General features: G+C 42.8%; 1 protein-coding gene across 3 annotated transcripts in view; it reads left to right on the forward strand.

Annotated features, from left to right (window-relative positions):
- LOC116036256 (metabotropic glutamate receptor 8-like) overlaps window positions 1-13,060 on the forward strand; it is a 162,970-nt gene that overhangs the window by 61,870 nt on the left and 88,040 nt on the right. For all 3 annotated transcript variants that reach the window (XM_031279733.2, XM_031279730.2, XM_031279731.2), the window contains exon 3: window positions 3,842-4,058. In XM_031279733.2, coding sequence (XP_031135593.1) covers window positions 3,842-4,058 — 217 coding nt within the window. The remainder of the gene's footprint in view (window positions 1-3,841; window positions 4,059-13,060) is intronic.

Below are 13,060 nucleotides of genomic sequence, written 5' to 3' on the forward strand. Positions count from 1 at the left end.
TATCAATTTCAGCTGTGCTTTTCCTACTATGACAAGTCAAAATGTCTGCTGTGAAAAAGGTCCATTGTCTAACCATAACCAAGTGGGTACTATTGAAACAGTAATGGTCTATATCCTCGACGTTCCACTTCCGGGATTGCCTTGTTGCCGCTGGAAATTCCGCCAGATTTCCCTCTTTTAGGCCAGATGTCCGTTACCTTCCGCTTTCTTTGTGTTGTAATTCTAAACTCCGGTGGATTTCTGAGGACTATGGTTAACTGCTTCTCAGATCTCTGCAGGGTAAATCCAGACAGCTAGCTAGACTATCTGTTCAATCTGAGTTTTCTGTTGCACGACCTAAACAACTTTTGAACATACACACGTTCCACCAAAACAAGTTCCTTCTTGAGGCTATTTTGCAGAGGCATCGTTGCTCCATCCGGCGCTTAGCACCGCCAAAGATGATTGTGATTGGCTTAAAGAAATGCCAATAAATCAGAGCACGTTTTTCTCCCATCCCAGAATGCTGTGTGGACTAGCCAGACCCTCCTCCAGCTCTGTGGAGGAAGGTCTGGCAATGTGAGACAAAAACAATAACAACAAATATTTTTTGTGTTTAAACCAAACCAAACCTTAACCATAATGGAGTAAGATCAGAAGATAATTTCATCCTTACGATGAAGCGACGGTTCAGAAAATGTGGTTCTGGACTTGTTGTGAATGTGAATCTCTAAATTAGAACGAGATAGAATAGAATAGATGTTTATTGCCATTTTCACAGGCACAGGGCTGCTGAGGTACATTTGAATTTTTGTGCATTGCTCTTAGAGTCAGCTCTTCACAAAATGTCAGAAGAAATGCAATAAAGCATGGTGGCCCAATGGTTAGCACTGTGGCCTTACAGCAAGAAGGTTCTGGGTTTGAATCTAGGTCGTTCCGGGCCTTTCTGTGTGGAGTTTGTATGTTCTCCCAATGTCTGCGTTGGTTTCCTTTCGGGTGCTCCGGTTTCCCCCCCCATCAAAAAACATGTACTAGGTTCTCCACTCAGTGCCCTTGATCAAGGCACTGGCTCAGATCTGGAGTTGATCCCCGGGCGCTGTAAATGGCTGCCCACTGCTCCCTTGAGGGATGGGTTAAATGCAGAGAATGAATTTCGCTACATGTATGTGACAATAAAGTACCTTTTTAAAAATAAATACTGTGAAAATATAATGCTATATAAATATAAAGTGACGCGTCAGATTAGAAAACTTTGTTCTGGACTTGTTATCTCGTGTCAAATAAAAAATGTGAATCAAAGTAATCCGAAACAAAGCCATTGGATAAACAGGAAAAGTTCAAAGTCTCTAAAATAAAAATAAAAAAAAGCTTAGACGTTTTCTCTGTGTTGGAAATAAACTTCCTCTCTGACATTTAAACCTGCAGTGGTGTGATAGCATCAGCTCTCTACAGTGGCCCTGAAGTGCATATCACAACAGCAAATAGAAAAACGCAACGGCAAATCATAAAACACAACGGCAAATAGGAAAACACGACAGCAAATAGGAAAACACGACAGCAAATATGAAAACAACAGCAAATAGGAAAACACGACAGCAAATATGAAAACAACAGCAAATAGGAAAACACGACAGCAAATATGAAAACACAACAGCAAATAGGAAAACACGACAGCAAATAGGAAAACACGACAGCAAATATGAAAACACGACAGCAAATAAGAAAACACTTCAACAAATTTTAAAACACAACGGCATTAACTTCTAGATAGGCCCTACCTTTTCCAGTAGAAGTTAATACCGTTGTGTTTTATTATTTGTTGAAGTGTTTTATGATTTGCTGTTGTGTTTTTCTATTTGCTGTTGTGATTTGCACTTCAGGGCCACCGTAGCTTTGAGACAGGTTTGTATTTACAGTGCAGGGCTTTAATTTGCCGCCTGTCATCCAGCCGATTGACATTTGTATTGCCGTCTGGCCCTCGGTCGTCCGTCTTCCTCCCTTCTCCTCTGTGAATCCTGATGAGGCGTCTGGCGGAGCTCGTCCCTACACGCCGACCTCTGAGCTCTGATTGAAGTGAAATCAATCAGGCCTTCAATCTTTCTGTAAAGGACCATTATCCAGCCCCGCCGGGCCTGTCGGCCTGTCGGCCTGCAGGACGGATGACCTGATCCGCCTCCCTAATTCACACCGCAGAGCTCGCAAACTCGACTCCGACAAGAAAAGCGAACAACAGGAAGCCGGGGAAGGTTGGGATTTAAGGGTCAAACTGAATTGGTTTTAAATCTCAACAAATATACTGCAGGATGTCCGGGAGCCATACTAAACAACATTCAAAGGCAGGACACGAAACATTGTTTGTCGTGCACTGCAATTTTGAGATTTTGGGGCTATTTTGCCTCCATAAAAGGGCGTAAATTTGGGTTCAACATTGGGGGGGGGGTGAGATCTCCACTTTTGAGGAAAATAAAATATTTTGAGCGTCAAACACTTCTTTTTCTGCATTCTGGTGAATTTTTCTGCAACAATATATGTAGCAAATGTCTCTGTTTATGTAAAGGAAATTAATATATTTTTTAGTGGGGGTTGCACTGACCTGTTTTGATTATTGGAGGGGTTGTAACCCCCCCATCCCTCCTGTAAATTATGCCTATGCCTTCATAACATGACAAGTGGAAAGTACATCAATAATTCAAACTACACGTTTATTTGACTTTACTTTGTCCATTTGTGTCTGTACATTTCTTTTCAATTCACCAAAACGTTAGCATTAGATAATGACTCATTTGCGTATTCAAACAAGATTTCAGATAACTAATAATACTAAAAACGACTGTGTTAAAGTAAGAATCACCTGGGAAGTTTTATGGTGATATCTATTAGTTTGAAAGTAAGAAATCTATGCATTTCTCTCTTTATTTTGATGACGTTTCGGCCATCAGGCCTTCTTTAAATTTAACATAAAAAAGGCCTGAGGGCTAAAACGTTGTACGAATAAACAGAGAAATGCATATAGAGCCCGAGTGTGCAACACCTTTTTTTCTTACTTTCAATTCTACTCCCAGTGATCAGGACCTCTCGACAGCCCTTCACTCTAGAAAATAAATCTCAACTCAATTTCACAAAGGGCCACACAGGAAAATTAGAATCACATCAGGGGAGACACCAGACATGTACACTTTATTGACATGATTTTTAATATATTTGACTATATTATTGCATGTCTTATATAGTCTTTTTCACATACAATTTGGTCCACATAAAGTCCTAAAAACGTCAGCAAAAAGTTCCTTAGTCATCATAGAATTGAGCAAAAACATGCATTCTGATTACATTTTCAAAAGTAGACCTGAATATGCAAACTAGTTGGTTGTGCGGGAATTTCTGAGTCTCAAAGTCAGCAAATCTGCCAAATTCGGGTTTGAGTGACTCGTGATTGCAATTTGCAAACATTTTCCCGTCTTTTTGGTTTGGCGCACAACAAGGCGGGCCAACATTTATTGTGAACCTAAATTGATTTGCGGGCCGGATCAAAATTTTCAAGGTGCCGGATTTGGCCCGCGTGCCTTGAGTTTGACACATGTGCCTTAAAATAACAGATAATGTTCTGGCAGCTCATTACCCGGACTTTGCTCCATAATTAAAATATGGAAATTATGTGTAGCTTCAGTTAAAATACAGAACATGTGAAAAAAGCTTCAAAAATATTGAAACAAAAACATCAGAAAAAGCATCAGAAGTAAAAAAAAAACCTGACTAAAACCTTGTAAAAAAATAAATATGTATAAGTTTAACATTTCCGTATGTTGTGTCTGCTGTTTCCGTGGTCCTGAAGCTAACGGTTAACCCCTCCGTGTCTCCACAGATCCCTCAGATCAGCTACGCCTCGACGGCTCCGGAGCTCAGCGACAACACCCGCTACGACTTCTTCTCGCGCGTCGTTCCTCCGGACTCCTACCAGGCCCAGGCCATGCTGGACATCGTCACAGCGATGAGCTGGAACTACGTGTCCACGCTCGCCTCCGAGGGGAACTACGGCGAGAGCGGCGTCGAGGCCTTCGTCCAGATCTCCAGAGAGTCAGGTAAAGGAACACAAGCCCACGATGCTGACAAGTTTAGATCTGAGAGCTTTTGTTTTACTTTGAAAATCCGCTGAGATTAATTGAAAACCCTGCACATGTCCCCAGAGCAATGGAGGACAGACAGGATGAACAGCCACTGTGGTTTTTGAAGCTGCTGGTTGTTAGACTCGCCGTGTGTTTGGCGAGCGAACAGGAGGAGAGGTCGTGTAATTGACTCTTGATGTAATTACAGAAGAAGTCGAAGCTGTTTTCTCCTCGGAAGGTCACTGCGAGGTGATCAGACTCTCTGCTTTCGCTGATTAAAATGGTATCACACCCAGACGAGCTCTGATAATGACGAGATTTGTTAAGGGTGCGTGTGAAACTCATCAGCGGTAACATGTATGTTGGAGGTCAGCGATATGTGTGTGTTGAATTCAGATTCTGTTTTCTTTTTGACCACTGACCGCATCAGGCGATGATCAAGAGAAAAGCAATCCAACTTTAAAAGCCGAGGAGTGCTCCACCTTGATTATTTCTGTTTCTATCAAACTACTTCTATTTCTTACATAATATCCAGTGATCTGATCAGTGACGCATAATTGAAGCGGGAAAAAAAATACTGTATTTGGATACTGTATGTCAACAGACAGTCAGACAGTGGTGGCTGTGGCTACAGATATGCTTGAATTGCTGTGAGTGTGGCTATTGCTTGATCTACTTTTCCAGCAGTTGCTGTTTTTAGGGCTGTTGCTATCACTTTAGCAGTTGATGTGTCTACTCAACACATTCTCACTCCCATGGCGTCAAAAAGCAGGTGCCTTTTGGCGTTTGTTGTTGACGCAAAAAAAGTCTCCTTATGCATCATATTTAGAATCGCCTGGTCTGGACTCTTGGCAACACTTTTTGACACTCTCGGGACTCGCGTCTGGCCCTTTGGCGAGACTTGCGTTTAACTGACATGCGGCACAAGAACGGGACAGTTAGGTTTAGGAACAGTGGTCGGTGGGGTTAAAAAATTTACGTTTCAGTGACACGTGGGACAAGAACGGGACACGAACCCCGGTCTCCTGGGTGAAAGTCCTGTGTTGTTTGACCCATCCACCACCCCAACCAACCTCCTTACTCGGATTTTCAGTCTTTCATACTACTTGATACTGTTGTCTGTCTTAATACTACGTCATCTTACAGCGCCGCCGTCGAGCTGCTGCTATGCCCGGTGCGTTCCATACAGACGCTAAAGGGCAATTTTTTTGCGCCGGAATTTGATGCTGAGAGCCACTGACTAAGCGTTTATATTTTACGAGTTGGGAGTGAAAACAGGTTGGTCTGCTGTAGCTACAGCAACTACTGTAGTTACAATTTGCCATAAAAAAAGTAATGTAAAGCCAGACACTTCCACCAGGATTTGAGCTTGCAACAACAGCAAGTGTAGTATAATACTACAATGCATTCTCATGAGCGGGTTAGTATGATATCTTAGTATGAAACGTTTTTCCCAATACATATGATATCCTTCGAAATGTTGGCGACTGCCGGCCGGTCACATGATGACCGGTCGTATGACGGTTACATTTAGCCGAGAAAAGGTGAACATGAGCCGGGTACAGGGCACCGTGAGGTTGTTTCAGAGGCCGTTGCTGTTAAGTTTAGCTGACAGAATGTGACTGTCCTGTGGCAACGACTAGTTAAGATTATCAAAAAAGGATTGTGGTTTGGGTTAAAAACACAAAAATGGCCGTTATCTTGTCTGTAGATGCATTTCAGATACACAATAGTGATGTGGACTAAACCACAGCGACAAACACATCACGCTTCCTGTGTCTGTTTCACAGTAACAGTCACCCCATGTAGTAAAAGTCTCCCCGTGTTGACAGTTGCAACACTTTTAATTTGAAGAAATGTTAGCATTAGAGGCAAATTAAAGGGCAATTCCAGCGCAAAATGAACCTAGGGGTTAATAAGTTCTCTGGGATATGTTTTCATGCTAATCGGATGTGACCAGTTTTAGCGCAAACCGCTAATTAGCTTATAACTCTAGTCGTCGGGGCACGCAAAAGTAAAAACAAATCGTTATTGCTATACCACTAACAAGGCTCAAAATAGCACCACACTTCCACGGTAGCATAATGAGGGTTCCTACATGTAAACAGAAGCATTGAGAACTTTGTAAGTGTACAGACAGTTTATTAAAAAGATAGTTTAGAAAGACAGTACTGTTCACGTATACATGCAGGCGCCATCTTAGGGAAAACAGTCATGACCAGTCGAACGACGAATGCCGTGCTTGAGCTATGTTACTGGTTACTTTTTGCACGGCGTTCATGGTTTAACTGGTCATGACTGTTTTCCCAAGGAAAAAAACAGCAACACATGGATTACATGTTGCATCTTTTCCTGTGAAGGCAATGTAAATCCAGCGTGGGAATGGCGGACTCCGCCACGAATACAAAACTACTAAGCAGATAAAAGACACTTTAGTGTCATCTGTCTGCGTGCAGCACAGTACAAAGAACAAGTCCCCGGTGCAAAACAAAAAGAATGAATGATGCAACATTCAGACTACACAGTGAGGCTGTTTTCCTGTAAGATAAAAAAAAACAAAAAAAACAAGCAACAAACGTGTAGTGCAGTACACAGGACAACTTTACAACACTGTTGAAAAAAGTTGGAAGAAAAAGAAAAGTTTGGTGTTCTGGAACATATGAAATCTAATGAAAAAGATATAATACAATTTCATTTTTAATCGTCCGCCTGCCACTTGCTCTGGTTCTCTCTGTCACTGTAACCGGGTTTATAAGTGGACCTTGCTGCTGTAACATCCTGCATATTTATCTGCGACAGTACTGTAATCTGTGTGTAAACAGCAGCAGCAGCAGCAGCCGTAATCATGAAGAATGGATGCGGTCGATGTGTTTAAAAAGCTTCAGATTAATATCGAGATGCTGTTCAGAGAGCAGCTGTGGCTCCTCTGTGGGCATCACTGAGCTTTCATCTCTGCTGCTGACACACACACACACACACACACACACACACACACACACACACACACACACTCTCTCTCTCTGCTACACGTGCCTTCATTTGCAGCCTGCATATGTATTTCTATCAACAGGAATGAGGTCTGATGGCATGAAGCCTCCTGGCTGCTGCCGGCTGAACAGTTCACGGATGAAATGGTCGCCGTGATCAGAGGATGTATTGATTAGAGCTGATAGCTGATTAGCTTTTAATGAGTAGATTGCGGGGAAGCACGTCCTTCTTTAATATGCAGTTGTCATTCTTGAATTATCTTCTAACCCAACAGATAATGACTCATTAGGCCGACTTTTTTAAAAAAAATTTAAATGTCTATTTAAGCTCCTGGTGTGAAAAGCCTCATTGTGTCACGGCAATAATTAGCTTCATAACGATTTTTTATCACAGCTGTTTAACCGTTACAGACTGCTCTGTAGGGGAACTTTTTTTTTTTATCAAAGTGTGTTTACAGGTGTTGGGGAGTTCTACTGCATATGTTAACTAAATTTATGAAGCCTTAAGTGTCTCTGTGTGAAGCCTGATAAATGTCCTCAAGTGATGTCACTTGAGTCAGCGTCGGCTGAAGACTACAAGTTTAACAAAGAAATAAATCTGGAGGTGTGGAGTTAGAAAGATTAGCAGACGTCTGTAGACCGCCGCTCATCTCTGCTGCAGGCTACATTAGCCGCTAACTAACACGAGAGAACTTTTTGTTAAAATAATGTTTCCAAAATCGTTTTAGTGGTTCATCAACTCGTAACAGGGTGAGCGGCACTTCCAAGTTTGCTTTGCGGCCCTCTACCGGCTATAACCGCACTATGCAAGTTTGCCAGATCGGGTAGCGGAGCTGTAGTTCCAATGAATGAATGACATAATGGGACAATTCCGCTTCCAGCCTGTAGGGAGACCGAAGCGGGAAAAGTTCTCTAGTGTTGCTTTAAAACACCCAAATCTGCAAATGAACTGTCGGCCGTCGAGTTGCCTTGTGGGTAATGTAGGCACCAGGTTTAGACAAGGAAGAAGAATGTGAAGAATAAAAGGAAGATAAACACGTATACAGGAGGAAAAGAGGAGATAGAAAAGGACATGAGGAGGCAGAGGAGGAAATGAGGAGGTGGAGAAGGAAAGGAGGAGGTAGAGAAGGAAATGAGGAGATAGAGGAGGAAATGAGGAGATAGAGAAGGAAATGAGGAGGTGGTGAAGGAAATGAGGAGATAGAGAAGGAAATGAGGAGGTGGAGAAGGAAATGAGGAGATAGAGGAGGAAATGAGGAGGTGGAGAAGGAAAGGAGGAGGCAGAGGAGGAAATGAGGAGGTGGAGAAGGAAAGGAGGAGGCGGCGACGGAGTAGGTAGAAAAGTACAGGAGGAGGTGGTAAAGGAAAGAAGGACACAGATGATGAAAGGAAGGAGAGAGTAGGAGGAGAAAAAGCGGAGGAGGAAGAAAAGGAGCCGATATCGCGTGAAAGAACACCTGTGAGGTAAATGTCTGCATCCTCTGATGATGTCATCCAGCTGCTGAAACATCAACAGATGTCGCTGATGTCACCCGAGGCCCACCGAGGAGCTGCAACACAACACGGGATCAGAGCCGCCGTCGTGAAGCCCGTTTCCATGACAACAGCTGCAGATCTCCCCTCAGCGTGTATCTCGAGCACAGATGGATAAACACTTTGCGATGTCTTCCTCTTGAGGGGAGCCAGGTGTGTGTTTACCTGCAGGGGGCGACGCTACCAGGCAAGTGACCATCTGTGATGTCACCAGCTGGTCCTGTGGGATGCTGGGAGGTTGTTTCACCTCCACTTAAGGATTTTACACTCAACTAAAACAGGATCTGTGTGTAGAGAAGGAAAGGAAGACATAGAGGACAAGATAAGGGAGATGAGGAAAGGGGGATGTGGGGAAGGAAAAGACGAGGTATAGGAAGGAAAGAGAAGGTACAGTAGGAAAGAAGAGGAGGTAGAGAAGGAAAGGAAGACATAGAGCATTATGTAATGATTAATTACAAAATGGAGACATTTATTACATATTGCGTCGAGGGTTTTTATTACAAAATGCGGCAGATTATTACATAATACGGGTGTTATTACATAATGAAGTGAAATTTTAGCGTTGCTACACACCTGGACCTAAAACTCTGCAGGGGCTGAAAAAGTCTCGGAGCTACAACCGTGTATGTTCCTCCCGTTGTGTTTCTGTAATGAGCCCGGGGCGGGTTGGCTTGTAAGTGGCTGTTTGCACCAGGCCGAGCCGTGCTGCTCTGTGCCGGGCCAGCTGGCCGCTCACAGCAGAGTTCCCCCAGTCAGCAGAGTCAGTGACCTGATTGGCAGACAGAAGCTGTCACAGATTAAAGGAGCATTTACATAGTATTGCTGCATAAATAGTCCCCCCCACCCCCCCTCCCCGAAGTTCCTCGTCTGAGCTTCCCCTGATCACACTTCACTAAGATTATGTAGGAAATATAAAAATGTCTTTAAATAATCATTTCCTCAGCTTTATAATCCTATTAAGCGTAGATTAAATTTCTTTTCTTGTCCGTTTGCCTTTGAAGTCTTTGAACTCTCCCTGCTATCAGCTGCTGCAGGGTTTTTCCTCTAAGGCCTGAACTCCAGAAATCCTCGGCCTCCCGCACTCTGAGCTGAGTCACGCTGATACCCATACTTTCACCTGGTTTTTAAGGTTTATTCTGGGTTTTATTACAGTGAAAACGGACAGGGAACGGAGAAAGATGACATTGCAACGCTCCATCACTGGAAACATTTTCCAGCCCGTGTGAGCATTCGTCCTCTGGCCTCACTTGGGACACTTTCTGTTTCCATTTACAGTGTATGGGGCCAAGCAGGGCCACAGGTGTGACCCTAATGAGTAAAGCTGGTTAAACCCATTTCTCTTATGTGCTGTGAACAGAAAAAAAACCTTCTGTTTCAGTCATTCAAGTATTAGTCTGAAACAATGACAGTAAATTTCCAGAAACCTGCCATTTCCTAAAAATTTGGGTCATGCAACAAGGCAGGCCTGCTTGGTTCTTTCAGGGAATGATTGTAAAGATTTACAAAGAATATGTTTATGGCATTTACTCTCTAACTGGGACGTTTTGGCACCGATTGGTGGGGATTTGTTACTGACAAAATACACACGGCAATACGCAGGTGAAGAGCCAATGAGGTTTAACCATGTATCCAGCTAATTTAAGAGCTCACATTACTGTATTGTGTGAACACTTAACTTCATTTAATATTGTATGTGTCATTTTTCCTTTTTTGGCGGGGTGCAAATGTTCCATCAAAACAAGTTCCTTCCCGAGACTATTTTACAGATCTACCGTTGCTGCGTCCGGAGCTCAGCGCCGCCCAAGACGATTGTGATTGGTTTAAAGAAATGCAAACAACCCAGAAATCTCCTATCCCAGAACGTATCTGTGTGGTTAAGCCAGACCTTACTCCACAGCACTGTGGAATAGGTCTGACAATGCGAGACTATTCGGTAACACTTTACTTGAAGGTATCTACATAAGAGTGACATGACACTGTCATGACACATGAACCCTAACTCTAACCCTAACCATAACTTGTCATGACAAAAACCGAATGACACTTACTAAAAGAAGCGTTATGTCATAAACGTTTATGACTTTTTTATAATTTTTATGACACGTTCATGACAGTGTCATGTCACTCTTATGTAGATACCTTCAAGTAAAGTGTAACCGACTATTGAAGTATAAAAGCAACAGCAACGTGAAAATCTCCTGCGCACGTTTGCTCACAATCAGCCTGGAAAAGTGTGTTTCAGCCTTAAATTGGAGGTGAGGAAAACCCTTCTTCTGGATTATCATCTGCAGACTCTGTCGACTTCAGAAATCTCTAACTCAGTTTAGAACTTCAAACTCAAAAATTTCAGAGCATCAGAGTTTGGATTTGAGAAGTTAATTCGCTCCTTCTGTCTCAGGGAATTGTAGTTTTCACCTTTTTACTTTGCAAAAGTCAAACCTCGCAAGGAGAACAGCAGGAACCACAGTGGAGAGGAAAATGGCTTCAGGACACATTCAGGGACCCGCTGTCAGCTCGGAAAACTGCTGCCACTTTGTCTGTCTCTGACTGGATCACGCTGTGCAGACTCAATTCACAGGTTTCTATTCTGAGTCAGGAGATAGAGAGAGTTGATGAAGGAAACACGTTGTTGGGAAGAAACAGAAGTTAACACAGAGAGGGAGAGAGTGCGTGATGGATTGATGAATCACCATTGTTATTATTATTATTATCATTATTAATGATCATCATGAGACAGACTGAAGGTGAAAAACAACAAGATTTGAGTGAGCATCTGTGCTTCTGGTGCCTACGTTACGGCGCCATCAACATCTTTTTATAACCCAAACATTTCACCATCTGCAGGAGATATACGCCTCATGAAAAGAGACAGAGACTAGAGTTGGGACGACATTTTTTCCACTCATTATCCTCAACTGAGAGTTCATTAAATGCTTCTGTTTCAAGTCATCAAAGTCCCCCGAACCTTCTTTGTGTATCCAGAAGTCGAGCTGCTCCTGAGTTTTTCCATAACATGCAATGCTTTGCATAGATAGATAGATAGATAGATATAAAATTCATTGTATATTTGTATATTAACCATACTACTTTACATAATTACTTTGTCTTTCAGAGGGACCTTATCAGACTCGCTCTGATGTCTGGCTTTTACTTCATGTTCCTTTTTGCTTAAATTGCTTTTAACTTTAGTGCACCTGACTCATGGAACAAAATACAGCACTTTTAAAAAAAATCAACTCACGTGTGCCTTTTGGACATTTTAGAAGTCTGATTTTGGACCTCCTAACTTCTACTTGTAATTGCTTAACATAGTTGTATTTCTTTTGCATCTTGGTTGTCCTGATCTGTTTATCGAATCAATTTTTACAATTCAAAAAGTTTTAGTGTCTTTCTATGTTTCTTACGATGGCGCTGCTTCCTTTTTCTGTGTTGTTTTCTTTGTCTTTGTAACTCAATGTCATTGTAAACGAGGGCCGCCCCTTAATGATCTCTCGAGTATAAATAAAGGTTGAATGAATGGATAAAGGAATAATTGTTGAAATTATGTCAGTATATTTTTTGGCCATTTTTTGTTTTGAATGACTGACGTTTCATTTGCGGCAAATAGGATTGCTCTGGTGCGGCCCTAAGATCTGCCAGATGTCTCTAATTTCGGCCGGATGTCCGTTACCTTCCGCTTTCTTTGTGTTGGAGTTCTAAACTCCGGTGGATTTCTGAGGACTATGGTTAACTGCTCCTCAGATCTCTGCAGGGTAAATCCAGACAGCTAGCTAGACTATCTGTCCAATCTGAGTTTTCTGTTGCACGACTAAAACAACTTTTGAACGTACACGTTCCACCAAAACAAGTTCCTTCCCGAGGCTATTTTATGTTATTGCGTCCAGCGCTTAGCACCGCCCCAAGACGATTGTGATTGGTTTAAAGAAATGCCAATAAACCAGAGCACGTTTTTCTCCCATCCAGGAATGCTGTGTGGACTGGCTAGACCCTCCTCCGCAGCGCTGTGGAGGAAGGTCTGGCAATGCGAGACTACTAATAACGCTAATCCACAGTGATACTGCTAAGACTGATAATGATGCATAAAGAAAAGATTGTCCTCCTGCGTTTAGTTGAAGATGCCACCAGGGTGCCCATGAAGGAGGAGAGCAGCAGGACTAAATGTCTGATTTCTGAGAGTTAAAAAAGAAACAGTCGTGCCGAGAGCTTCCCCTTCAAGAGCACCGGGATCCTCCTGCTCTCTCAGCGGGAACTCTGGGCCGACAGCGGGCTGACTCCTGTTTGAACTCCCGGCTCGCAGCTAAATTCAGCTCCATAGCTTTTAATTATACGTCCAAGTTCAATCTTCAAAACCTTGCGAGCAGGTGTTAGTTTGAAAAGCTGCGGTGGATTTTGTCGCATGATACCGCGGCTCGTCTGAGGGGTTTCAGAGAGCTTCTCTTATGTTTGTTTGCCTCTCGA

This window comes from Sander lucioperca, chromosome 7 (genome assembly GCF_008315115.2).
Source record: "Sander lucioperca isolate FBNREF2018 chromosome 7, SLUC_FBN_1.2, whole genome shotgun sequence".
NCBI classification, from domain to species: Eukaryota; Metazoa; Chordata; class Actinopteri; order Perciformes; family Percidae; genus Sander; species Sander lucioperca.